We start from the raw sequence: 27,405 nt of genomic DNA, 5'->3' as shown, positions 1-27,405 counted from the left end.
ACAAAAAAGTATTCCAGGTTAGTATTCATCATAAAGTGTTCCTGAAAATGTATTCCTGGTTAGTATTCCTCATAAAATATTATTTAAAAAAAGTATTCCTGGTTAGTATTCCAGGTTGGTATTCATCATAACGTATTCTTGAAAATGTATTCCTGTTAGTATTTCTCATAAAATATTATTTAAAAAAAGTATTCATGATAAAGTATTCATGATAAAGTATTCATGATAAAGTATTCATTATAAAGTATTCATGATAAAGAATTCCTGATTAGTATACCTGATAAATAATTCCTGGTTGGTGATCATCATAAAGTATTCCTAAAAAAAAAAAAATTATGGTTGGTATTGATCATAATGTATTCCTGACAAAAAATTCCAGATAAAGTATTCCCGATAAAGTATTCCCGATAAAGTATTCCTGATGAAGTATTACTGATAAAGAATAAAGATCCTAACTGTAACCTTTACTTTATTACAATATAATTACACTTTTTGTGTGTTTCTGTGGCTGTTTCACAGAAAGCTGTTTCTGTGGATTCCACTGAATGAGTCCCTACTGTAGAATCCTAATGTTTTAAGAAGTGACGGTTTATATGTATTAAACTGCTGACTCTACTGTCAGAGCTGCAGCTTGAGAAAACAGAAACATCATCTGACCAATTAGATTCAAGCGTTTAACAGCGCTGTGGTATACGCAGTTAGTAGTACTTCCAGAAACATGAATCCTACGCTTTAAATCCTATACACATAAAGGGACAAAGATGTACACAACTCTGTCTCGCCTGTTTAAGTGGAAAATTGTGTCACAGTTTTGTGATCATGAAACTTGTTTCTTTATAATTCAAAAACAAGTTGTTTATCCGAGTCATTGCGACGGTGTATCTGAGACAACAAAAAAAGCTGTGTTGAACACAAACATAGTGTTATGAAACACGCAGATCCATGAATGGTGCTGTGTACCGATCCTAATTCAGTGAACCGTTACACCTTTTCTTCAACATGGAGAATGATGGTCGCGTCGAGCGCTCTGAAAGCGTAATTCATTTTTGTCATTACGAGCTATTCAAAGTGTCGTCGAGTTCCAGGCCTTATCTCTTCACACAACCTCTGCGCTCGCTCACTAAAAGGAAGCTGAATTGCCTTTCAAACAGCCGTTGTCGATGAATCATCAAAAGCAGCGGTTTATTAAAACGGATCTGTTCTTTAAGCCAGGACGACAGTGAGATTCGCTAAGACCTGATGTAGACTCCATCGCATCAGCCTGCTCTGACTACTACAGGTGAAAAAATATAGTAAGCTGACAGACACAACAAATATTAACATTAGTCTCAGTTTAATTCATGCATTAATGTTACATTAATCAGGTGAAAGCTTCCGCAGTCTGAGAGCTGAGACGCTCAGGAGCAGCTTCTTCCCTCAGGCTATTAGAGTCCTTAACATGGACATGTCCACCATCAAGATGCCTACAGGGTCTATAAAGTCTCTGTGACTTCACTTTTACTGTTACTACATACTGTAACACATCGACACGTTCGTCGCTTTTTACACGTTATGCACCGTTACTCTGTGAAAGATAACCGCACATCATATTACTACATCTAACATCTATTTTTATTCATTCTGTTTTTAGGTAGTTTATTTAAATGCACGGTCTCCGGAGGAGCAGGCCGGGTTTTCATTTAACTGCAATCTGTATACTGTTATTATAGAACCGTGTACGTGGCAAATACAAGTACACGAGTATTAATGAATTCTCCAAGTTCCAAATTCAGTGATTTGTTCTTTAGTGAATCAAAATGTATGTGTTGAAAAAACTGTTGTGGAAAACACTATGGGAAGAAATGTGTGGGTTTAGAAATTGGAAATGTCCTGAATTCTTCCCTTTATTATTTCTTATTAGACAGTAATATGGATTTAGCTCTCGAGCATTTCTTCTTAAATAACTACTCCAAACTGCCACTGTCTTTACAGCAGGGGCATTTACTTTCCTTTTTTACTTACCTGCTCATATATGTGGAGGACCACCGGAACACTCCGCTTATAACAAGCAGACATGTATGAGCCATGTGTGTATTTTATAGAAACACACATTTTTTAGTGTATAAATCCCAGATCATGGTCTACCATACCAAGTCAATAAGATAACATTATCCCCCATTCTGCTATTTAACATGACCGTTAACTGAAGCATTGGGCCGGATTTAATGCAGTGCTCTGTGGCGACATGACTTACTGATATACTGGATAACTGCATAAATGTTCCTATTAAAGTGGCCAGGGAATGTATAGCTTGACAAGGTTCCACTTACAACATGCAGGACAGTACCATGGGGGCGGTATAGTGAAATCTGAAGGAGCGTGGAGACATCGACGTGATTTCATCAAGCAGGTAAACAGAGAGAGGACGGCGGTGAGGAAGTGACACGGTGAAGGCTGCCTTTAATGAGTAGCAGAACTTTATAGGAAAAGCACTCAATTCATTAAACACAGAGCCACTCAAGGGTGCGTCTCCTCGCCTCGCACCTTTGAGCCCTCATTGGCGCTGTCAGACACAGAAATTAGCCAATGAATCTTCTGCCCTGGCGCTTAATTAAACTATCTGTTATATTTCCTCTACGCGACATTAATCTCGCAGTGGGTGAGGGGAGGTGGATGGGGCGGGGGTGAGCAGGTTTGGACGCAAACTCACACGTTCACTCTCCCTCTTGCTGTGTCGGTGTCTCCTCCGGGAGACGGCGACCTCGAACGTGGCCTCGCCCGCCTGGCTGCGACGGGCGCGACCAGAAAGCATCTGGGTCTGGAGCAAGCACATCTGTCTGGTAGCTACAAACACTACACACTGCTGGGAAGCAGCAGCAGGACGAAGCACGTGCCAGCAACAAGCCTTCAACATGCCGTCTGTGTTTTTTTTTCACTCTACAGCAGTGCGACAGGTGCTTTTTTCCCCACTCGGCAAGTATCCAAGCACGCATTCGTAACTGATGAACTCTGATGCGAATGTAAAACGATGTCTAAAGGCAAATAATAGGCTCTGATTATGCGCTGCATGATCCCGTTCGGTCTGATTTATGTTTTTCACAGCTTAAATTATTGCACGAGACAGCCGTGAGGTTGTCCGTCAAAAACAGAGGACTTTCATTAGGAGACACGTCTTGAAAAGATGCTGAAGGCATCTCATCCTGAAAAGGTCCATGGCGTAGGTGTCACTGGTGCGTATTAAAGCTGCATTTAAAATGCCTGACTATATCATTTCTCTTAATGCATCTGAATAAGAAGAGGAAGCAGAATATATTTTAGCCATTAACTACTAACAGTGTGATTATCAATAATAAGAAAATTAGTAGTAGTAGAACTAGTAGTAGTAGTACAACTATTATTATTATTATTATCATTATTATTGTTATTAATATTGTTGTTGTCTGTCAGCTGCCCTGTGCTCAGGGTTGCCACAGTGGATCATCTTATCCTTGTATATTTGAGTTTAGAGCAGGTTTTACACAGGATACTCTTCCTTGCACATCCCTCCCATATTATCAGGAATGGTAGGTTCCCTGCTCAGGGCTCGAACCCAGGCTATGGCAGTAAGGGCACCGGATCCTGTCACTGGTCCACCACCAATAATAACAATAATTTGTAGTAGTAGTTTTCTTTTATTTATTATATAAAATAAATATTATAATTTTTTTATTATACTACAACATCCACTAATACTAATAATAAGAAAAAAAGATTTCTCTCTATCTGGGCTCAAAAGTCATAAACTTTAAACCTTCAAACTATATTGTATAAAATAAACAGAACCTAATAAATACACAGTTAGACTGAATCCCAGAACAAGGGTCCTAATCATTCATGTAGTATATCTGCTGACTGCACCGAGTAATACACCCCGCTAACACAGCCAGCTGAACACGATCTGAAATCCAGACACACAAACTGAATAACGCTGTTTTGTCTCAGGTTCTGACTAAATATTTAAAAAAAATAATAATAAAAATAAGTCTGACAAAAGCATCTGTCCACAAAATCAAAGAGGTGTCAATCCAGACAGCAGAGAAATGATCAGAGGACTGCAGCGCTGGTTAAAAACAGCAGCAGGTAATTTGTTCCATCATTTTTTGTTGGTTTGTTTTGTTTTTTGTGGAATGAAATGAAAGTGTATCCAGCATCTGGAAATTGTGGTATTATTCTCCAGACTTCATCTAAAACAGAGCTATAGTTTAACATATATATATATATAAAATACTAGTAGTACAATTCAAATATTAAAACAATAAATACATTAATAAAGGCATTTAATTTAAAAATTATAAACTGACATACATTTGTTCCTGAAGCCTGAATATATGTTGTCATATTTTTTTATATACTGCATTATGTTTAGATACTAATAAACATCATTAAAAGCCACTGTACTGAATCATTTCCAACATTTGGAACAAAAGTTGTCTCCACACACATCATGTTGTGCTATTTTCTTGTTTTTGCTGTATACAGATCAACAGCACACAGTGCTTTACAAAGCCGTTCTTCAAAGACGCCTGTAGGAAAAAAAAGCTTCCTCCTGATGAGGCACATCAGTGAGACTGTAATTCACCTCGGTGTCTTAGTGTCTCCATTATGTGCCTGCTGTAAAGTGGTCCTCAGTATTCAATGAACCTCTCTAAAGACTGCAAGACTTACAACAGCTTATGTGAAGCGTGATGCTCGGATCGAGTGTGAGACCGCCTCCAAAATCCTTCCAGCTCGGCATGACACCCAGGCCAAAAAAAAAAGACTGGATAAAAATTCAAGAGGAGAAATATTGTGAAGTCAGCATCAAGAGGAATAGGCAGCACCAGAAGGAGGAGTAAAGGAAAGAGAGAAAGGACTGAAAGACATCTGTCATTTATCAGGAGTGCAGAGGGCTGTCACTCAGAGGCACGGTGATGCAGCAGCAAGCCGAGTGCAAAGAAAACTACAGACTGACTGCAGTGAAGTGAAGAAGGAACTCGTTCCCTCCACTGATACTCCTCCTGCGTTAGAGGGACAACACTGTACATCGCCTTAACCTTCAACAAACATCCCTGGCCTTTAATGCCATAAAGTGGGAGCTGAAACATGCTGGGGATTTTAACATCATGTTTGTTATATAGCATGTGTAATACATCGGGGGAGAAACCTTCCTACCTTTAGTCCTTTGAAGGAAGGAAGGAAGGAAGGAAATTAGGAAGGAAAGAAAGAAAGAAAGAAAGAACAAGAAAGAAAGAAAGAAAGAAAGAAAGAAAGAAAGAAAGAAAGAAAGAAAGAAAGAAAGAAAGAACAAGAAAGAATGAAAGAAAGAACAAGAAAGAATGAAAGAAAGAAAGAAAGAAAGAAAGAAAGAAAGAAAGAAAGAAAGAAAGAAAGAAAGAAAGAACAAGAGCAAGAAATAAAGAAAGAAAGAAAGAAAGAAAGAAAGAAAGAAAGAAAGAAAGAAAGAAAGAAAGAAAGAAAGAACAAGAGCAAGAAAGAACAAGAGCAAGAAAGAAAGAACAAGAGCAAGAAAGAAAGAAAGAAAGAAAGAAAGAAAGAAAGAAAGAAAGAAAGAACAAGAGCAAGAAAGAAAGAAAGAAAGAAAGAAAGAAAGAAAGAAAGAAAGAAAGAAAGAAAGAACAAGAGCAAGAAAGAAAGAAAGAAAGAAAGAAAGAAAGAAAGAAAGAACAAGAGCAAGAAAGAAAGAAAGAAAGAAAGAAAGAAAGAAAGAAAGAAAGAAAGAAAGAAAGAACAAGAGCAAGAAAGAAAGAAAGAAAGAAAGAAAGAACAAGAGCAAGAAAGAAAGAAAGAAGCTATATGAAATGATATAATGTGGTACATCATATATAGGGATGTGGTAGCCTAGTGGTTAAGGTGTTGGACTACCAATCAGAAGGTCATGAGTTCAATCCCAGGTCCACCAAGCTGCCACTGCTGGGCCCCTGAGCAAGGTCCTTAACCCTTAATTGTTCAGTAGTATAAAAATAAGTAAGTTGCTCGGGTTAAGGGCGTCTGCTAAATGTTGTAAATGTAAATATAAGATATATGACACTATATTGACAGTATAAGAGATATTGTGGAAGACATCTATATCTCTTACACTGTCAGTATGTAACACTGTCATTACGATGAAAGACAGACTATGAGGAAAAACTGGTCACTGCTCCAAAAAAAAAAAAAAGACCAGATTAAGTGTCCAGACCCACAGCATGATGAGCTGTGACACAGTAAGAACCCTACTGTACATTGTACTGACACAGAGTTGCTCCTAGACTGCGTTAATGCTGATGTAACAGCTAGCTAATAAAGCTGCTTGTTAAAATGATGCTGCTTCAAAATTTCAACAATTTTTCAGCCTCTAAGCAAAGGCCTTTCTTCATGCATATAAGATTTCAGCAACTTCTGAGAACTCATTATACAGCTCTATAGATGTTGCAGCTGCTGCTCATAATTAATAGTCCATGTGACAATGAGATGCTGTTCATTTCCAGTTGTGTGTATCTGTCCAACACGGCTGTGAAGCCAGTAAAAGTTAGGCTCTAAAACCATGTGAAACAGAAGTGCAGTTAAGTCAAATAAAGGACAAAGTGGCGCACGGCACACTCGTAAACTAATGGGAGTCTTGTAAAAAGATACTTTGCTGTATTAGCTGATGCTGCTCAGGAGGATGAAATATAGTCCAGGTGGCTGGGGAGCATACAGTAAGACCCTGTCACTTCCACCACGCTTTCAGCATAACCGCACTGCTGCCTTTAATTGATTGCATTATAAATTTGCCTACTTTTTCACACCGCTTGCGTCATTATCCAGGCACAACACTCAACACACAGTGACACCATTGTGTATAACCACATAAGAAAATATTACATTTAAAGAAAAGGAAGAGAAAAAAAAAACACTCCCTTAACAGTGAGGAAAGTTTTCCTGCAGTTCAGGCCCAGCAGGGAGTAGATGTCGAATGAAATCTGTGACCAATGCAGAATGAGAGCATTGTGATGAAATTCTAGCTGAGCTCCTGAGCTGCTTCATGAGAAGCTTATACGCTTTTGGGCGGTTAGTCCGAGGATATAAGGAACCAAATCTGTCTGGCATTAAACTAATCTCATACACTCGTACGCCCACACCTTAAGACATTTAATAAGAAGTTTCTCAACTACCAGCCCGTGATTACAGTTCATAATGAATATTTCACACACAGGAGATTGCCAAAGACATGAAGATTCATATTAAAGATGTAAGGGGAAGGATATCAGTGTTTAAACAGGATTATGAGATTGCAATCAATCAGCTGAAAGTGATAATATCTTCCTGTACCTTGGCTTTTTTTTCTTAAAAGCCAAACTCTTAAAAGTACAACATAAACAGAGTTGATGATTGATGGATGGATGGATGGATGGATGGACGGACAGACGGACGGACAGACGTATGAGGTCAGGTCTCCATGAATCAGACTTGTTTGTCTAACACATCCTACAGATACTCGAGCGGACTGGGATTTTGGCAATTTGAAGGTCACATCAACACCTTTGTCATGTTCCTCAAATCCATTCCTGAACATTTCTGCAGTATGGCAGATGGCATGACACTTGTGAAAGAGACCACTGCCAGTAGGAAATATCGATGCCATGAAGAGGTGGAGTGTTTAAGAAGGTGGTACGTGTCAAAGTAGCATCTACATGAGTGCTAGGAGCCAAGGTTTCCCAGCAGAACATCACACTGCCTCCACCGGTTCGCCTTCTTCCCATAGTGCATCCTGGTGCTATCTCTTCCCCAGGTTAGTGATGCACATGAAGTAAAAGACAACGTGATTCATCAGCCCACACCACGTAAAACCTTTGCTCCATTGTCCAGTTCTGATGCTCATGTTCAGATTGCAGGTGCTTTCAGAGGTGGACAGTAGTCATCATGGCCCTATACGCAGCAAGATGAGATTCACTGTGTGTTCTGACACCTTTCTATTATAGCCAGCATGAACTTTCTCAGCAATTTGTTCCCCACACACATCAATGACCCTTGAGCACCCTGGACCCTGTTGCCGGTTCATCGGTTGCCCTTCCTTGGATCGTGGGTTGTTTTAGAGAAGCACTGACTCAGTCGTCTAGCCATCACTATGTGGCCCTCGACAAAGTCGCTCAGATCTTTCTACTTGCCCATGTTCCTGCTTCCAACACATTCCAACTGACTGTTCACTTTCTGCCTACTGTATCCTAAAAGAGCTACACGTACAAGATCGATAACATAAGTTACAAAACTCTGATGTATTCCTTTATATATTTGTATACCAAACAAATGGGCGGTTCTGACACTAAAATGTACTGATACTGCGGTCCTGAGGCTGACTTTGGCATATACAACACACTGCCTCTCCATCTACCTCTGAGCCGTTAATCCTTAAACTGGCATTCAGCACCAGCCAAACATAGGGGGGCCAGCGAACACTGCTCTTTTTCCAAACAGTCCCATCAAGGTCATGTGGAATACAGCATGTTTTGGCTCACACACTCCCCTCCAGTCCATCTCCACGCTCTCGGTCGGCTCGCTACACACACTGTGTGCATACAGAGTAATCCACTGCACTACAGCTCATACATATGCAATCCCATTAAGATCCAAAGTGGTCAAGTTCCAGTGACAAAAAGGCAGCGGCCTTATCACAGTGTGCACTCGGGGCTCATGCGATGCTTCGCTATACGGTTTAGTAGCAGAGACAGCAGCAGTGTATTCATTCCTCAGTAAACAACAATCAACTTAGAAGTTTTAATTCAGGAGACGGAAAGAAAACACTAGCAGGAAGGAAAATACAGGGGCACGGGGAAGTTTATTTGCTTATTCGATTCTTCTCGATGGAAAACAGCATTTGCGTATTTAATTCCATATAAACACAGGAACCTCTGCCTTACCGATCGCACAAGAGCAGCATCAAATTTAATCATCTGTCATTTACGATGCTGTCTATTAAGAGTGAAACTGCAGGCATGTTAATCCTATAATACAGTAAATTGCTGTGTAACAGGATTTTCAGCGGTACACACTAAACACGTGTACGAGCACAGACACACCACAGGAAGGTACGAAAGTGAGAAAATGCCGGTTAGCCGCAGAAGACGAGAGGAGATCAAAACCCTCAGCAGAGGGCCGCGCATTACTATGGCAACGACAGGCATGGTGGTGGTGTAATTGCTTCATGTGATTCTATATCTCACTTCCAGAAAGTAAAAAAAAAAAAAGGCTGAAAGCTGACCTTCCGACTGCATCCGGCTTTAAATGCGGGCAAAAAAAATAATCCGCCACCACTCCGTGACACACTCATTAAAAAAAGAACATAGGGAGAGCATAAAAAAAAGAGACCTGCCTGCTGCTAGAACAGGTCAAACTCATCGGAAATGCGAGTCTTTCCACAGAAAATCAGCACGGCGTCTGTTCTGCGAACAGGGCTGTGTATGACAAACAGCTTTTCTCCATGCGGGCTAGGGACGGATCTGAAAGGGCAAGTGGGAAGAGGCTGACAAAAAATAAATATATGCGATCGTACAACAAAAACAGGTCAATGACACAAAGTAGAAATGTTGGAAAAGTTTCAAAATATGTCTGCAAAAACGATTCGTGAATGCATTACAATTGTTGTAGTGCTTGCAGTTAAATTCAAATTTGAATGAATGAAAGTATTTGCATTGAAAATTTCTGTGTGTGTTTTCAAGCACAAAAAGAACATCACAATTTGATTACAGACCTAGCAAATGCTTCTGTTCGGCTCATTTTTACAGGTTTCACAAGAATATTGTATTCAAAACACAGTTATGCTTCAAACTGACTAGCCACTGTATACCACCTACACAGGGTATAATACCTAATAATGCACTTCACACATCTCACTATAAACTGAGGAGATTTAGCCAAGAGAAAGATTTAAAAGTTAAAGCACCACAGGAGTCATGTGGCCAGAACGTGGAGGTAAATCATGTCTAATAAATCTCCATTATATGACTAAAAATCGTACAAGGCCGGTTAATGTGCGTTTGTTTTGCATTTAAAGATGTAATCATGCAATTCCAATTATCTCATCAAAATATTAAACAATTTGTATTCCAATTTTTCACTGACAGCAAAAAGTATTAACCCTATTGTTTATCACAATGGCTGAAAATGAGAATATTTAAATAATATTTAGCATCACAATCAAGTCTAATAAGGTAAAGCACTGACGAAGCGAGCGGCTGTATAAATATACGTGAGATTCTGAAGCGTTTCTGCTTTTTCCCTGATTTTTCTTCCCACAGCTCCACAGCAGAGGGCAATGTCTCCCCCTATTGAGTGCCTGAGAAATAATGGTGTGTATGTGAGGGACAGAGGGGACGGTGTAGGAGGAAGAATGTGATCAGTGTGCTGCTCGCTTGCAGCCTCGGTTTCAGTGACCGGGGACGAGAACAGCGACCTCTCTGAAAGGACAACTGGCTGATTTATCTCCGTCACTGCTCTCCCACAACCAGTGTACCTTGCTGTAATCATGTAAACTGGAATTAAGTTCGTATTTCTTTCAGGGGAGAAGGCAAAAACAGAATTAGGGTGGTATGGAGGCCAAAAACGAGAGATTGCGTCAATCGTGAAGAAACTGAACTGTTAACGAAGCAACACATCCTGGAGGGATACAAGGGTGTTGCAAATATATAAACAATGATAACCAATCCATCTTGGTGAGCAGACATGCTTCTGTTATGTTGACCTGTGAGCACTGAGGTGATCAGGACTGAAAGCTAACTCGTTCAGCCTCAAGCACAGAGAATAAACAGTGAGTGAAAATGGCGATCAACTCAGTAGAGTTTATGCAAAGGCACAGACCTAATCTTCCATTCATAGGCATGGGGATTTCATCCACCTCATTGATTACTGCTGCACGAAAGCTTCTGCCTGCCTATAGGGAGTAGGAAAAAACACCAGATCCTGAATAAACATAAGTGTTTAAAACTCCACTGTCTGGAATACGCAGAAGAATAAGTGAATCTAATGCAATGTTTCAGCGGATGAATAAACGGTAAAGAAATGAGAAAGGCTAGCCTTTCAGCATTGTTGCTAGCTTTTCAGCTTTGCCTTAACACCTTAAACTGCATTTCCATTTCCTATCAATCTGCTCATAAGCTTTTATATTTGCCAAACTGACAGTTACCACAGGAGACCAGCCCAACAAAGCTTGTGTCACTGAAACTTTAATGAAGTGTCAGTGTTTTGATGTAGGATAAAGCTTGTATAATTATGTGATCGTCTATACGGAGCGACAGGAGTCTGTATGTACACGTTGTCTAAAGGTTCAACACGCTCCTGTTTTTAGTTTATTTTTAGTCCATGTGTAGGGACTGGGCACTGAGGTTTACTTTTCATGCACAGTATATTATGCATGTATGAGGGAGAAATAAGTTATAGTAACTGTTAGCGTACTGCGATATTTTAAATAGGGCAAAACAGCAGCCCCTATAGTTTTCTGTTTTTTATTATGAACACTTTCGCATGGAATTGTCTTTGTGCTGTGACTCACATGGAGACATGAGTGTTGTTAATGCGCAGCAAAGATGGAGAGGTTTTTGATTAAAAAGAAGAAAATCAGCTAAGCAAAACCTGACATGTCATCTAACACTTAACACAGAAACCGGAGACATCTAAATCCTCTAGGCTAATATCTACTATTGAGTGAAGGGAAATGGACTGGCTCAACACTGAAAGTCATGCTAATAGTGAATAGCTGCAGTGCATGATCGCAGGTGTACAAGGTGCGATATGAGGAACTGGCATCACAATGAGCAAATATTTCCAAATCACACATCTGCTCAGGTTGTGGAGCCACAGTGACCCTGACCAGGATAAAAAGCCTCTGTTAAGGGAAAAAGGGAGAGATGGAATGGGTGGGTGGGTGGGTGGATGGATGGATGGATGGATGGATGAGTAAATGCAGAACAGATAGTTGAATGGGTATAAGGGGTTTGAATAGATGGATGGACGGATGGATGGATGGATGGATGGATGAATGGATGAGTAAATGCAGAACAGATAGTTGAATGGGTATAAGGGGTTTGAATAGATGGATGGACGGATGGACGGATGGATGGATGGATGGATGAGTAAATGCAGAACAGATAGTTGAATGGGTATAAGGGGTTTGAATAGATGGATGGACGGATGGATGGATGGATGGATGGATGGATGAGTAAATGCAGAACAGATAGTTGAATGGGTATAAGGGGTTTGAATAGATGGATGGACGGATGGATGGATGGATGGATGAGTAAATGCAGAACAGATAGTTGAATGGGTATAAGGGGTTTGAATAGATGGATGGACGGATGGACGGATGGATGGATGGATGGATGGATGGATGGATGAGTAAATGCAGAACAGATAGTTGAAAGGGTATAAGGGGTTTGAATAGATGGATGGATGGACGGATGGATGGATGGATAGATGGAGCAATATGGCTTCTGAAGTTTGTGGCTAAAAAAGTTACAAAAAAAGTATCCTACGTGTATAATGTACAAGTAGGCTGAACTGTCTGCAATGTTACTTCCATGCTTCCGAATAAAATGACGAGCAATAGTGGCTTATTTTCCAAGGACACCCAGCTGAGTTTTTACAGTGGAACAGATCATCAGCCCACAGCACCAGCTTCTTAAGTGAAAAGCGGTTCATGAATTCATGCCCGAATCTATTCACACTCATCTCATCCCGGCTCATCAGTTCAGCGTGCTAGGTTATTTGATTTGTTACAATAAAAAAAAAAAAAAGATGTTTTATTTGAAATGTGCGCTGCAGCACAGCATGAAATGAAGATTCGATTTTACTGGACCATTGCACCAGGCCATGGCATTCTGAAGCAATATGTAGAGAATATCTTGTGTGCCAGGTCCAGGATTTCCAGAAATCAAAAGAAAAATCGAAAAACGCACAAACATTTTCTGTGTAACAATGTAGTGTGTTCCAACAGATCCTGTGCTTCCTCCAAAATTATATAGAACAGTAAGAAATACCAGAAGTGTACATTACCAGTAGCTTTCAGGAAGTAAGTAACCTATAACATGGCACTGTTTTGTACTATAGGATTAAAAGCTGGATATCCATCTATACCATCTCAGGATGAAAAGATAAAATCTAATGCTGGAGAGAAGTAACAAATCTGGTTACAAATAGTGATTATGTCAACGTACTAATAAGAAACAAATGTAAAGGAAACTAGTTTATTCACATAAGGATTTCCATCAGCAGGCAGCCACCTGTCTAACCCACAATGCTTCCTTTACCCCAAAACACAGCAGCTTATTAAGGAAATGGGAACAAGATTCACAAACATTAAAAAAAAAAAATGAAAGTTGTGCAATCACACTTTAAATATTCTTAAAGAATTACAAAGAAATAAAACAATAAATGTTATATTCAAATCTAGAGTTTATTCCACCCACTAGAACTTATTCATTTATAAAAATAAATAAATAAATAAATACATGCACCATTTATACACATCACCATTTATGTGTAAAGTCTGGAATAATAATAATTCATTTTTAAGTTTGGCGCCACCACCATGTTTCATTCCATAAAATGTGTGTGTACCTTAAAGAATCGACTCAGGTTAATGTTCTTATTTAGAACATTCTTAAGGGTTGTTTAAAGACTTATGTGACATAATTGTGGCATTTTTAGTTTCTTTCTTCCTTAAACAAGAATGACTGCTGGTGAGGAAATCAATAGTTCCATATTAATTTATACAGTGTTTAATAGATCCATTAAAAGCTACCTTATAGTTACAATCAGACTTGTTTCTTTACCCTTTATAGTATTTTTTTGGAGCACGGGGGTTTTATGAAGCTAGACAACATTTATGTAAAAAACTTTAAGGTAAAAAGAAAATGTCTTTTACTGTTTGGAACAGAATCTGTAATTAATTAGTTAACATATTAACAAAGGCACTTACTAAGACTATCTGTCAAAAATAATTGAACGTGTTAACAGACAGTGGTGAACAAATTACACACTCATTAGCTAGTCCACTAGCTTGTAAAAGCACTAATGTTCTATCCAATCACAATCATTCATTCTGTTCTTACTGAACGTATTTCTCCATTGGGTAACTACAAATAACCCTGAACACAAATCTGCTTTTCCTGAGCACCAGTGATAAACAAAGCAATCCATCATTACCTTCAGTTGTCTGATTTAAAAGCGTTCACATTTGGACGGAACATACTCGTACATAACGCCACCATATAACAGCCGCTTCAAGATGTGGAGCATCCAGTCAAAAATAAGCATCTAGGTGACAATGTGAGCTGCTTACCGAGGTCTGTGTTAGGTCCAGCCAGAAGTTGTCTGAACTTGTCTAGTCTAAAAGCCTCTCTCTCCGTCATGGCAGGAGTTCCTGATGTGTTCTGATCAGCCATGCGGGCCACCAAGGGGATGACGGGTCTGTGAGGAAGCGACTGCTGTCTGTATAGCGCTGCGCGATCGCCACTCATCTCTGAAAACAACACAACAACATAACAAGCGTGTTAACAACACTGCATTAAACAAGTCTCACCTCTGTTTAGAGGTGACAAAAAACTCACAGAATATAAACAGCTCAGAAGCAGAACTGAATGATCACTAGATAAGACCAAATATTACTACATTCTCTAACCATTCCAAGGGCACAGAGAGAAGTCTTAGTCATTTAGTTGGCTCTTTAATGAGAATATGACCAACATTAAAAAGCCTTACATAGTCGAAGAGACCTTGGCTACAAGAGACTACACAGAATACCACCAGTGCCATGGATATTATTACTCAACACTATGACATCATTTATATTTAAAAAAAAAAAAAACAGGCCCATTCATGTGCATTCATTCCTTTGTTAAAGCTTCATTTAAATCTTATGTTATGTACAGTTCTGGAAACAACAATAAGCAGATCCGTGATGTATCTGTGTATGCAACTCTTTTTTTTAATGCAACCAGAGGACAAAAAAAAAAAAAAAAAAAAAAAAAAAAGAATTTGTTCATGTTGAGAAATAAATGTCTTTCATGTGACACGCCACAGTGGTGCTGACTGGCTCGCACTCAGAAAACAAACACTCAGGGCTTTAGGAATCTGTTGTTTTTCTACAAAATATTTCTGTTTATACGTAGCCGACTAGCGGGAATAGAAAATTCATCGAAAAGACCCTATGAACCGAAAAGGTTTGATTTTTTTTGTCAAACAAATGTTTATATCTTCAAAGTACTCAGTGATATCAGAGCTCTCTGAGACGTCTCAAGCGTTTGTTCATAAGCATCTAAAATATGACGGTATTCATCCACTACAGTTCTGTGGAAGATTATCCCATCAGAAGTAAAAACATCCCACACGCTGAAAGCCAACATTCCCCTGATTCATTATCCCTCAGACTTGTGACGATAAAATAATTCATTTGTTTCTACTGAATGAAAATGTCCGAGATATCGATTTCCATTCCAGCAGCAGACTGGAACACAAAAGAAGGGTTACAAGAAACTCCTAAGATGTTTTCAGGCCAAGAACCAAAAATCAGTATCAGAATCAGGTTTATTGGCCAAGTGTGTTGACACACACAAAGAATTTGGATCCAGTTCTTTGTGACTCTTAAAAGGTACAGACATAAATGCATAAGCAACCTATTGTAACTGTATGTTATTAACATTCATTATTAATACTAATATACTTTGTAAACCTTTTAATTAAATTTGGTATAGTGGTAAATGAGAGTTTCAGCTTCCTAGACAGCAATTTTAGTGTTCATGGTTTAAGCACTCTAGCGCCACCAACAGGGCAGATCTAAACATACATTTGCAATAATGACAATATTTACATTATTAATTCTGCTTTCCTGTTACAAATTGTGTGCTATACAATATGAGATCACTGTGAAGTCACTAACCCACACACACACACACACACACACACACACACACACACACACACACACTCTGAGATCACACTTGAACATGCAGCTCCAGCTGTAAAAATGATATCAAAGAATCATGTGTAAATGATCAGTTAGTAATTCTGCAGGGCTCGGTGTGGCTTGAACGGCAAATCGTTTAAACTTGAACGAGTACGTGTGAAAGGATTTTTAGATGAGTGTAATGTGCATCAGTCAGGGCTATCAAAAAGCCATGATGCTTTTAGTGGTACATGGAATGGCACCTTGAGCAGAAGCTGATGTTCGGTTCGAAGCCTCGGGCTTCTGCATTAACATTAAATCTGCATGATGAGCACTGGAATACAAATAGCGTGCATCACTGTTGACTTTGCATGAAAACATTGTCACGCAATCCTGGGCAAGAAAGAAGTGGAAGATGAGAAGTCCAGGATCCTGAACAAAGCTATAGACGTTCTGTAGCAGAGAGAGAGAGAGATCACAGCGTGTCCTCATCTCCTCTGCCATGTCTGTACAGTGTCTCTATCCACAGAGTCAGAACAGCAGGCGTCTGAGTGCACGTATAACAGACCTGTTGTTCTATCTGCTGTCTCACATACACACACACATACACACACACACGCTAGTTGTGGTCTGTGGTTTCTGTTTATAAAGCCAACTCGCAGCCTGTCCCATTTAAATGACTGCTTTAATTTACCAAGTAACAAAAAAATTTGAATTTCTGCCTGGAATTTCTTCACCGTGGTGCTTAGATCATGGTGACATATGAAAGTAGACACTCTGGGCTTTAGGAATTTGTAGTTGTTCATAAGCATTTCTGTTTATAGCTAGCCTACAAGGGGCAATATATTCATAGAAACGTTCCAAAAAAGACTCAAGCTTTAAAGTAAACAAAGATGGGTTTGTTCATAAGCAAATACAATTTGAAGATATTATCTTTGACCATTAAACCTTTTGGGTGTGACTGTATGTGCAGGGAAACAGACGTATATAAGGAAGTAAAGACATAAAGGGAGGTGAAAATGTACAAACCCTTAGGCGATCCGATAGGTGCTTCACTGTGGGACTTCACCAGCCGGCTGTCGCTGTGGTGGAAACGCTCCGAGCTAAAGGACAGCTCTGTGGTTGTCTCGTCCTCCTCCAGCCTCTCTTCTTCATCTTTGCCGTGCCCCTCCTCGTCATATTTCTCTTCTGGCCCTGGAGGTTCGTCAAGCTGCTGCTGTCGTCGCTCCTGCTGCTTGCTGTGGTTCTCGATCACCTTGTTGGCCGTCTCCATCACCACCTCGATGTTGAGGTTCTGGGCAGCCATGGCGAGGAGCTCATCGTCGTCGTCCCCCACATCCCACGCATCACTTGTGATGCTCTCGAACTCCTGGAATGTGGTGGCTTTCTTCGGCTTTCCGGGTGTGCTCGTCACGGGCGGCTTGTTTCCAGCTTTGATCAAACTAGAGAGAGAGACAGACAATATGTGAGAGATAGATAGATAGAGAGAGAGAGAGAGAGACAGAGGGGGATAGAGGGAGAGACAGACAGACAATGGGGGAGTAGACGGAGAGACAGACAGACAGACAGACAGACAGACAATGGGGAGAGAGGGGGAGAGAGAGAGCAAACGAGAGAGAGAGAGAGAGAGAGAGAGAGAGAGAGAGACAGAAGGGGAGAGGGGGAGATAGAGACAGACAGACAGACAGACAGACAGACAGAGGGGGGAGAGAAAGTGTGAGAAAGAGAGAGAGAGAGAGAGAGAGAGAGAGAGAGAGAGAGAGAGAGAGAGAGACAGAAGGGGAGAGAGAAACAGACAGACAGACAGAGAGGGGGAGAGCGTGAGAGTGAGAGATGCCGAAGCAGTATTAACAACCAGTGTCTAGTGTAGTAGTAAACATCTGGTATCTCAAAACTATTTCTACACATTTATCTTCACCCCAAATGTAGTTTAATTAATTTATCACCCTTCCAGTTTTGCACAGAAGCTGTGAGCCTATTATCACTAGCAAGTAGCGGATGTCTCTCTCACCTTTCCATAAAGACGTCTACAACAACAGGACACTGAGCTGTTTAACCTCACTTGTGTAGAATAGCAGTGAAATAACTTTAATACATTTCATTTAATAAATAAATAAATAAATAAATAATTGTATAAATATTTTCCTTCCTTTCAGAAGCGGCAGATGATTGACAAGAGCCCTGCTTTCCACCTGAGAAACATCATGAAGAACTCTGACTGGACTGCAGTGTCTCTGCACTCTTCCTACTACTTTACAGAAAATGTTAATTAAAGGGACGTTTTATTATTTCTGGAGCCGATGTCAATTTGCACTTCTGAGTGTTATTTAACTCCAACAGCAGCCTGAGAAATCACAGTGTGTTTAATTTGGTCAAAAAGCTAGAAACACTGATCCAGTTCCTCTATCTTACAAACCTCTCTACCCACGCAAGTGACACAGCTAATTAACACAATGTTCACGGGTCTAAAACACAACCCAGACCATCGTACACACGCAGCTCAGGAGTCATTTTGTTCAGGAAAAATTCTGAAAAAAGAAAAACTTTCCACAGCGTTTTTTTTTTAAATTAAACAGTTAATTTAAAAAAATATATTTACTTTGGATTTTTTTTGGTGATGCACCATCCAAATACCTTTATTACTGGTGCACACTTACTGAGCACCTGATTAGTATTTATTAGGAAAAGAAGGAGACAGTTGTTACATCACAGTGTATTGACACCATGATAGCCTCAGCTTCCTGTTCATGACTGACACGAGATGATCCTGATGTGCTCTTCTGCTGTTGTAACTCACCCAGCTCAATGCTAGTGCATTCTGTAATGCTTTTCTGCTCACCACAGTTGTAAAGAGTGATTATCTGAGTTAGTTTCGATTCGAGCTGGTCCGGCTGTTCTCTGCCGCCTCTCATCGGCAAGATCTTTCATGCTGTCTTCGCACATACAGAGACGTGCAGTGAAAAACGACTGGAGATCATTTATTTTCAACAAGAGCTGGCGACTTCCGGCCACACGTTCGACAGCGAGCCTTGGCGACTAGATGTGGGCGTGTCCAGCGATGAAGTTTAACTGTGTGCTAATATGGAGTGACGACTGGTACAGGGACGACCAATGAGAGTAAAGACAGTAGCAACACAACACATGCCGATTCTCCTTCATCTCGCATGATATGATGCCGATATACGCTGCTAAGTGTATACATATATATATACACACACACATTCATACATAAATATACGCCAAATCTCCATCCAGAATGTTGCATTTAGGAGCAAGAAAATTGATTTGGAACGTTAGTTGTGCCTCCCACTGATAAACGTTATTACTATTTCAAGGCCTCCTGACGATTATACAGTACGGTGAGTAGCGGTGATAACATTTCTGTACTTTATGTATGAGCGTCGCTTTAATTTTCAGACCCAGCCGCTCGTACGATGTTTCTTACATCGTTCTTTGTAAACTCTAGAGACTCCTGTGTGTGAAAATCCCAGGAGATCAGCAGTTTCTGAAACACTTACACCAGCCCATCTAGCACCAACAACCTTCTGCTGTTGGATGTGAGCATTACCTGAAGCGGTTCCCTGGATCTGCATGACTATTAAAGCGATCAGGTAGTGGAGTCAGGTCGAGACATAGGACAAAGCTGAGTAGATAATAAACTGTTAAATAACTGCACTCCATTCTCTATATGCATAGCATAACATTTTGTCCAAGTCGCACAGCTCAGTATTCTCTACTGATCTACAAAATCACAAAGAGAGACAGCAATCGGTCAGCCAGAGCGATCATGTCCACTAGATTTGTTGTTATACTTTTTTATAGATTTATAGATAGTCTGTGATTAAACCCCGTGGCTACAGAAAACCTCATTGTGCTAGTGGAGACTTTCTGGAGACATTGTTCTGCTTCTGTAGCTCTGCTGGATTCTACAGATTTAGCAGGATGCTCCGTGTTCGTCAAAAGCCAATGCATCAAACCTGCGGTGGAGACGTCCTTGTGCGTTACAGCTTTCTTTATACTTGAACGGTTTATAATTCTCTTGTCTAATGTCCCTTGTAGAAAGCATGAAACAGCTCCACACAGCTGAGATACATCACTGTACGTTTCATCTGCTGTTCCGACTGTGAAAACGTCTGTGCTGTCGAAACACGCAGCGTTTTTAATTAGGCAGCTTTCCCATTAAAATTTAAATTAAAATAAATAAAAAAAATGCAAATTAAGAAAAGTATCTAAAGTGTTAGATTTGACTGTTAGGATTTATTTTGGCATCATTTTTTGTCTCCACTTTCACACAGTTCTGATTATTTGCTTGAGCGAAACATTTTCCTTCATAAAATCTATTATTATTATTATTATTATTATTATTGAGCTGTTCATTTCATGCAGCTTCTCTTATCGTCTGTGTTTGCACATAGGCACAGATGTAGAAAAACACAAGCCATCTTGCTAACAACACTGTGTTTATGGACCTCATGTCTCTTAAACACAAATAACAGATCCACTGTCACACTGGATATTGTGCAGTCCCTTAAGGATTTGACTCAGATTTATTTTCTGATTGTTGTGGCCAAAAAAGCTTGATTATGCTTCAGACCCTCTCAGAATTTAAGAGATTTTTGTGGGTCAAATCTAACAAATTTTGGGCAATGGTGGCACAAGCAGTTAAGGCTCTGGATACTGCCAAGCTGCCACTGTTGGGCCCTTGAGCAAGGCCCTTAATTATATCAAATTTTAATTATATTAAAATGATTCATTATAAAACTATTCTATTCAAATTGCAAGCACATGATTCCTCTTTTAAACTCCAGTGAAGACACATATGCAAATATTTCCTATAATAGCTGTACTCATGTTCCACACATTCATTTCTGACTGATGAAAAAAAATCAGAAACTCCTGGAGTGACTGTCTGGATGTTGCTTACATAAGCAGTGAAATCGGATAAGACCCGGGGTTATACACAACCTGATATCATGAAGGAGCACGAAATAATAAGAAAGCAAGCTGCGTCTGTGTAGAAGCCAGTGAAGATAATTACTACCTGAACAAGCACTATAACATTATTTCAGCTGGTCATGTCAGGAGTGAAACAACCTGTTGGCTCAAAATAGAAAAGTGCATTGTGAAGCTGCCTAATGAAGCTATGAATGTTTGTGACTATCTGGAGAAATGAGAAGCTTAAGCTTTGGCATACTAAATGGAAAGCGACCTGAATCTGTCAGCTCGTGTGAGAAGCCCCCAGGGCCCGAGGCACCTCCAGCGTGGTACAATATGTTAAAGAAAAGGTTCTGCACGAATGTCAAAACAAACCGGGGCCACAAATGACATTGTAAACAGGTGTTGGTTTCAGGTTTTTAAGGAAATCATTACTCTACACTAGGCCATTATTGCTCCATGCTGCTTAATGTCTCTCTCTCTCTCTCTCTCTCACACACACACACACACACTTGTCATGTCTGAATAATTTCTTAGCAGTAAAACAAATCAACCTGAGTGATAGCGCTGGCCTTGTAATTAGTCTTCATTCACACCACAGCCCTGGTCATTGGTCAAGAGATGTTTATTTATGTTTCGTCTTCTATAACAGTACTTTATATATAACAGGATTATATTAACGGATTTTTCCATACAATACAAAACTGTTGCCATAGTAACAACTCACTGGTAAATGTTTGACAGAGTGTTTTTTTTCCTCTCTCTACGGGTCACTTAATTTACTCACGGCCTGGTGAGAGAAATCTGATCTTTTGCTTCATTCATTTACTTTTACAAATGAATATTAGACGGATCAGACCGAGTGTGATAATATAATATGGTCGAGGCCTGAAGCTCCAGAAAGTTCAGAATGTCTCTGTGACATTATAGTAAAGCTTTCCGTAAGAAGAATGTATGACTAACAGAATAAGAATAGGTTAGTGCAGCTCCCACTGCACTGGTGTGGTCTGTAAAGCGTAGAATAATGCAATATAATAACAGTAAGCACTTACTTAGCATGTAGGAGAGGATCAAATGGAGGATGCTGGGCTCCATAAACGTGTTGTATACTGCAAACAGGAAAAGATCAATATAGCTTAGATTAGTTTACATCAAGTGTTTGAAACTTTTTTCCCACCATTGACCCGTTTTCAAGGGCATTAAATTCTCACAACAAAACCCAACCCTCCCTCAAATCCCTGTTTGTTTCTTTAATTACCAGCCTACCTCACGTTCATTATTAAAACCTAAGGCTTAATCCAGGTATAAGTCTTTTTCTTGTTTAAAAATGTGAAAAAATGAATTCAACGGCTCTTGTAGTCTGTAAAGTCTCTTGTATACATCACATTGTTATACATGTTAATGACAGAGTACACCACATAAATACATGATAAACACATAAGCTGCAAGTTTTTCCACAGTGTATAAATGGCTAAAAATCCTGATGTGCTGTTTGTCAATCTTTCTTTTTTTAAAACATGCAATCAGAGCCGAATAATTGTGGTCTCGAAATAAATAATGCACAAAGTGATGCTGTAATTAGGAAATAATCAACTTTTCCATGACCCTCCTCATAAAGCCACATTACACCATCCTGCTCCTCATTACAATCCTCTACAGCACCCCCTGCCCTCGGCCCGCACCCCCTGCCCTCGGCCCGCACTCCCTGCCCTCTGCCACATTTAGTGTATTTTGCGTGAGTAATTCATAAATAACAAATTATGTAACTTTGTAACATTTTCTCTAGTGCTCATCTTCACAGCTGCCAACTAAAGCACCCATACAAGTCTGATATTCTGCACACTGTTTACGTGGAATAATAATTCATTCATTCATTCATTTTCTACCGCTTATCCGATCTACCTCGGGTCACGGGGAGCCTGTGCCTATCTCAGGCATCATTGGGCATCAAGGCAGGATACACCCTGGACGGAGTGCCAACCCATCACAGGGCACACACACACTCATTCACTCACGCAATCACACACTAGGGACAATTTTTCCAGAGATGCCAATCAACCTACCATGCATGTCTTTGGACCGGGGGAGGAAACCGGAGTACCCGGAGGAAACCCCCGAGGCACGGGGAGAACATGCAAACTCCACACACACAAGGTGGAGGCGGGAATCGAACCCGACCCTGGAGGTGTGAGGCGAACGTGCTAACCACTAAGCCACCGTGCCCTGGAATAATAATATTTTAAGATAAATTATTTAAATCTGGTGATTCCTCCATCTTTTACACTGCTTATCTTACAAAGTCACAGGAAGCCTTGAGTCTATACCATGAGAATCAGGGCACAAAGTGGGGGACAACCTGGACCGGATGACAACCCATCACAAGCAACAATCTCATACACAATTTAGAGATGCTAATCAGCGTATGTCTTCGGTGAGAGGGAGGAAACCGGATTACCCCATGGATGCAAACTCCACACACACCGGAACCAGAGGCAGGAATCAAACCCCCATCTCTGGAGATGTTAACCACTAAAGCCCAACGCAATCTGGTTTCTACAGTTTTCTCTTCTAAGAAAACATTGTTTATCTTCAGATATTCCTTTCATTTAATATAGTTTGAGAGTCCAAAAGGCGTCTAAGGCAACTTTTTTTATGCAACTACTTTCTTCTGAAGTGTTAACAACACTGTAAGAGTCACTGTTTTAAATTAGTAGCCAAGTGAAAAGCAAAACAGCTGAAAGACGTCTCTCTCAAACCTCTATCGATCCAAATGAAGTAAAAGAAACACTGTGTGACGTCTGCAGTGATAAACGTAGCATAGCCCATTACAAGTAAACAAAACATACACACTCAACTTCACACACATCTATGACATTCAGCTACATCCACATGTGCAGGATAATATGCTTTAGCGTCCGAACAACATCGAAAACATTTAAATTAATAGGTGTTAAAACATTTCATACGAGTTACTGTTGCCACTGGAATTCCAGGAAACGTGTCATTCCTGGGAAAGAAATCTTAGCAAGCTAAAGGCTAATTAGCTAAGCTAGCTTCCCTTTCCTGTTTATGTTTTTCTTTTTTTTTAACGAGTATAAAAGCCATAAGAATCACAGCATGCGATCAAAATGACCAACGAGGGATAATGTGAATGACGCCATCTTTTATTTAGACCGTTAAACACACTGGAGATTAGCATTAGCGGCTAACAGCAGCTAGCATGAACACGTCACTTTACCTGCCAGGAACCTTCGCTGTGTTCCTTTTCCAGAATTGCTTTTTACTTCCGTCACTCGACATGTTTTATTTCTCTCTGTACGACAGATCATCAAAACCTCAACCACTTTAAACGACTAACGGAATCTCTAATTAACGTAAAGTCGGTTTATTTACACATTCGCTATTTTTTTCCTCTTCGTAAACTCAGAAAGCCGCCATGTTGGTGCAGCCGAGAAGCAAGCAGCGACCTGATTGGTTAGACCGAGAAAGTCTACTGTGAGATGACCAATCAGAGAGTAGTAGCTGTCCAATCAGAAGTGAGCACTGCTGTAAGGTTACTGTCGGCAAAAACATCCAGCTGGATATCAAGCAGCACTTTTACTTTTACTTTAGTTACAAAATAAACAGAAAAACTGGTTTATTTACGTCATTTTTTATCAACGTTCTTACTCTGAGTGTGATTAGTGTATCAGAGTTCTTATATAATTTTATCACAATATAGATTTCTAATTGTATTTACTTTATCCATACATCTATTTCATCCATTAATTCATTCATTCATTCATTCATTCATTCATTCACCCATACATCTATTTCATCCATCCATTCATGCATGCATGCATTCATTTATTCATCCATCCATCCATCCATCCATTAATTTATTCATCCATGCATTCATCCATTCATTCATCTATTCAGTCATTCATCCATTTATCTATTCATACATTCATACATTAATCATTTCATTCATTCATTCATCCATTCATTCATTCATTCATCAATTCATATATTCATCCATTCACCCATGCACCAATCCATTCATTCATTCATTCATCATTGATACGCTGATCAGTCTTCTATCACAGGGAATTTAGAGACCGAAGAATTCTACCTGGATAGGAAATCCGTTTTAAAATTTATTGTGAACATTTTTGAAAAGTAAGACATGAAAGCCATTATATAATATAACTTTGAAGTCATTTTAAGTTAAACTGAACCATTTGTTTACTTACATTATGATTGTAAGTGTAATGAAAATGTTTACATTGTGGCATGGAGGAGGAAGAAGCTTTCTCTGTTGAAAACAATGCACTCAGTCTTTTATTGGCGAGTCACACTTACCTTACAAATACAGGCTTAGTGGTTATCCACAGAACTGGCTCCAAACCCACAGGGCTTCATCAGAACAGGGAACATAATCATAAACTGACACATACATCTAAATCATGAAAATACGTTTTTTTCACTAACAGCAAACACTAATACCGCAACAGAAGGATTTGTCCATTTCTGCCCACACAGATCACTCAGGTGCTTGTTAAGTCTCTTGTCATTTCATGTCTGGACTACTACAACTTGCTCCTGGCAGGTCTGCTTCTGCAGATGATCCAGAATTTAACTGCACTACTTTGCTTCAACCTTATTTCCATAAGTTCTCCCACACCACCCCACTGCTACACTGGCTTCCTGAAATACTGATGCTTGCCTACAAAAAAAAAACAGACCAGCAACCACTTACTGTACCTCAAAGCACTTATCACATCCCACACTGCACCACACTCCCTCCAATTCTCTACCACTGCTTGACTGATCCTACCATATCTCAGCATACAAGGAAGGTACAAATCATGATGGACTGTTCTTGCACGTAGCCAGTAAAATAAACTTCCTCTAGTTGTCCAAACAGCCGAGTCACTTCCAGTCTTTAAACCTCGTCTAATGTTCTACCTCTTCCCAAAGTTCTTAAATTAGCACTTGAGAAAAAAGTTCTCTGTGTTTCTTTTCATGCTTCTACTTGAGCTTTTAGACTCATGCTATTTTTAGTCTGCGACCTAGTGAACCTGTATCAGGATATATTTATTGATATAGACTTTAAAAACACTTTAATAAAACTGTATGTCACTCTTCATAAGGGACGTCTGCCAAACGGCATAAATGTAAAAGTCTAATAAAACAAAGTATTAAGCATCACATTAACAAGGCAGCCTCAAGGGCTCACATGTATACAAATTAAAGCTTGTTTAAGCAACACTACAATATTGAAATAGACTGCTTAAGGGGACTAGAATGCCAAATACTGATGTTTATCTGACTAAGGAATCAAATCTATGCCAAAATCCAATAGATTTGACTCATGACCTCCTTGTCAAAAAGAGGTATTGTGCTCTGAGGAGTGAAAATCAGTTTCATAATTGCTTTCTGTGTGGGTGGAACAAAAGTCATATTTATTTGAAAACTTTTGAAGTTAGATAAAATAATTAGGAGATTTGTTTCTTAGTAGTTGACGAGCCAGCATACAAGTAATTAAAAGAAATAGAGTGTTGGCGCTGTAGCAATGGTTCTCAAAGTAGGATGTGTGTCTTCAGTAGCCCTTTTATACTGGTCAGGGCAGTGGATCCAAATCATATCCTGGGAACACTGGGTAGTTAGGATTAACACTAGAAGGGATACCTATCCATCACAGGGCAACTTGCACACACATATTTAAATGTAGTTTGCCAGTTTGCCTACTGGTGTATTTATGGAAGGAAACCTGTGAACTCAGCAGAAACCCACACAGGAGTTGAGAACAACTGAGCTCAGGATCGAACCAATGACCCTGGAAGAGTGAAGCAGCAATGCTACTCAATGGGGCACTGTGCTGGTTGGTCCCTTTTATTAAATAAGTTTAACCCAATCCTCATTAATTAATATTCAAGTTACCTAAGAAAAGTTCATGACTAGAAATCTCTAACCTCTCTATTATCTATACCCCAATGGGGTCTGTGGACTTTTATTTATAGCTTCAGATATACTGTATATGAACCACTCCTACCCCATATGAAGTATTTATTTTTTCTCTCTTTGCTGTTATAATGTAAATCATAACAAATCAATAACCGTTATTAAGTAAATTATAACACATCAATAACTGTCTGGTTTGGCTCAGCTACAAAATCAAACATCAGAGGACTATTGAAAAAAATAGTCTTAAAAGGATTATTGGTGTTCCCCTGCCCACCCTTCAAGAACTATATATATATATATATATATATATATATATATATATATATATATATATATTTATATATTTATATATAGAGAGAGAGAGAGAGAGAGAGAGAGAGAGAGAGAGAGAGAGAGAGAAAATCACTCTGCATCCTTCACATCCAAGTCATACTCTTGTTGACCTTTTACCATCTGGTCGGTGCTACAGAGACCTAACACCAGCACAACCAGCACAAGAACAGTTTGTTCTCCAGTCCAACAACCTTATAAACAGTTAAATGTTCCCATTATGCAATAACAATGTGTAATAACCTTACATTTAATTGTCACTACCTCCATCCTAGTGCATCCCT

The 27,405-nt window shown here is 39.6% G+C and overlaps 1 protein-coding gene across 3 annotated transcripts in view; it reads right to left on the bottom strand.

Annotated features, from left to right (window-relative positions):
- The window catches only part of tbc1d22a (TBC1 domain family, member 22a), a 148,788-nt gene extending 124,469 nt beyond the window's left edge, over positions 1 to 24,319 (bottom strand). For all 3 annotated transcript variants that reach the window (XM_060889673.1, XM_060889675.1, XM_060889674.1), the window contains exons 1-4: positions 24,084 to 24,319; positions 21,898 to 21,954; positions 16,940 to 17,352; positions 14,309 to 14,488 (exon numbers count right to left, since the gene is read on the bottom strand). In XM_060889673.1, coding sequence (XP_060745656.1) covers positions 14,309 to 14,488; positions 16,940 to 17,352; positions 21,898 to 21,954; positions 24,084 to 24,145 — 712 coding nt within the window. In that variant the 5' untranslated portion in view covers positions 24,146 to 24,319. The remainder of the gene's footprint in view (positions 1 to 14,308; positions 14,489 to 16,939; positions 17,353 to 21,897; positions 21,955 to 24,083) is intronic.
- Between the last annotated feature and the right edge of the window lie 3,086 nt (positions 24,320 to 27,405).

The sequence above is a fragment of the Tachysurus vachellii genome, chromosome 16 (genome assembly GCF_030014155.1).
Source record: "Tachysurus vachellii isolate PV-2020 chromosome 16, HZAU_Pvac_v1, whole genome shotgun sequence".
NCBI lineage: Eukaryota > Metazoa > Chordata > Actinopteri > Siluriformes > Bagridae > Tachysurus > Tachysurus vachellii.
The sequence above is the reverse complement of the archived record's forward strand: the minus strand, read 5'-3'. Positions and strand labels throughout refer to the sequence as shown.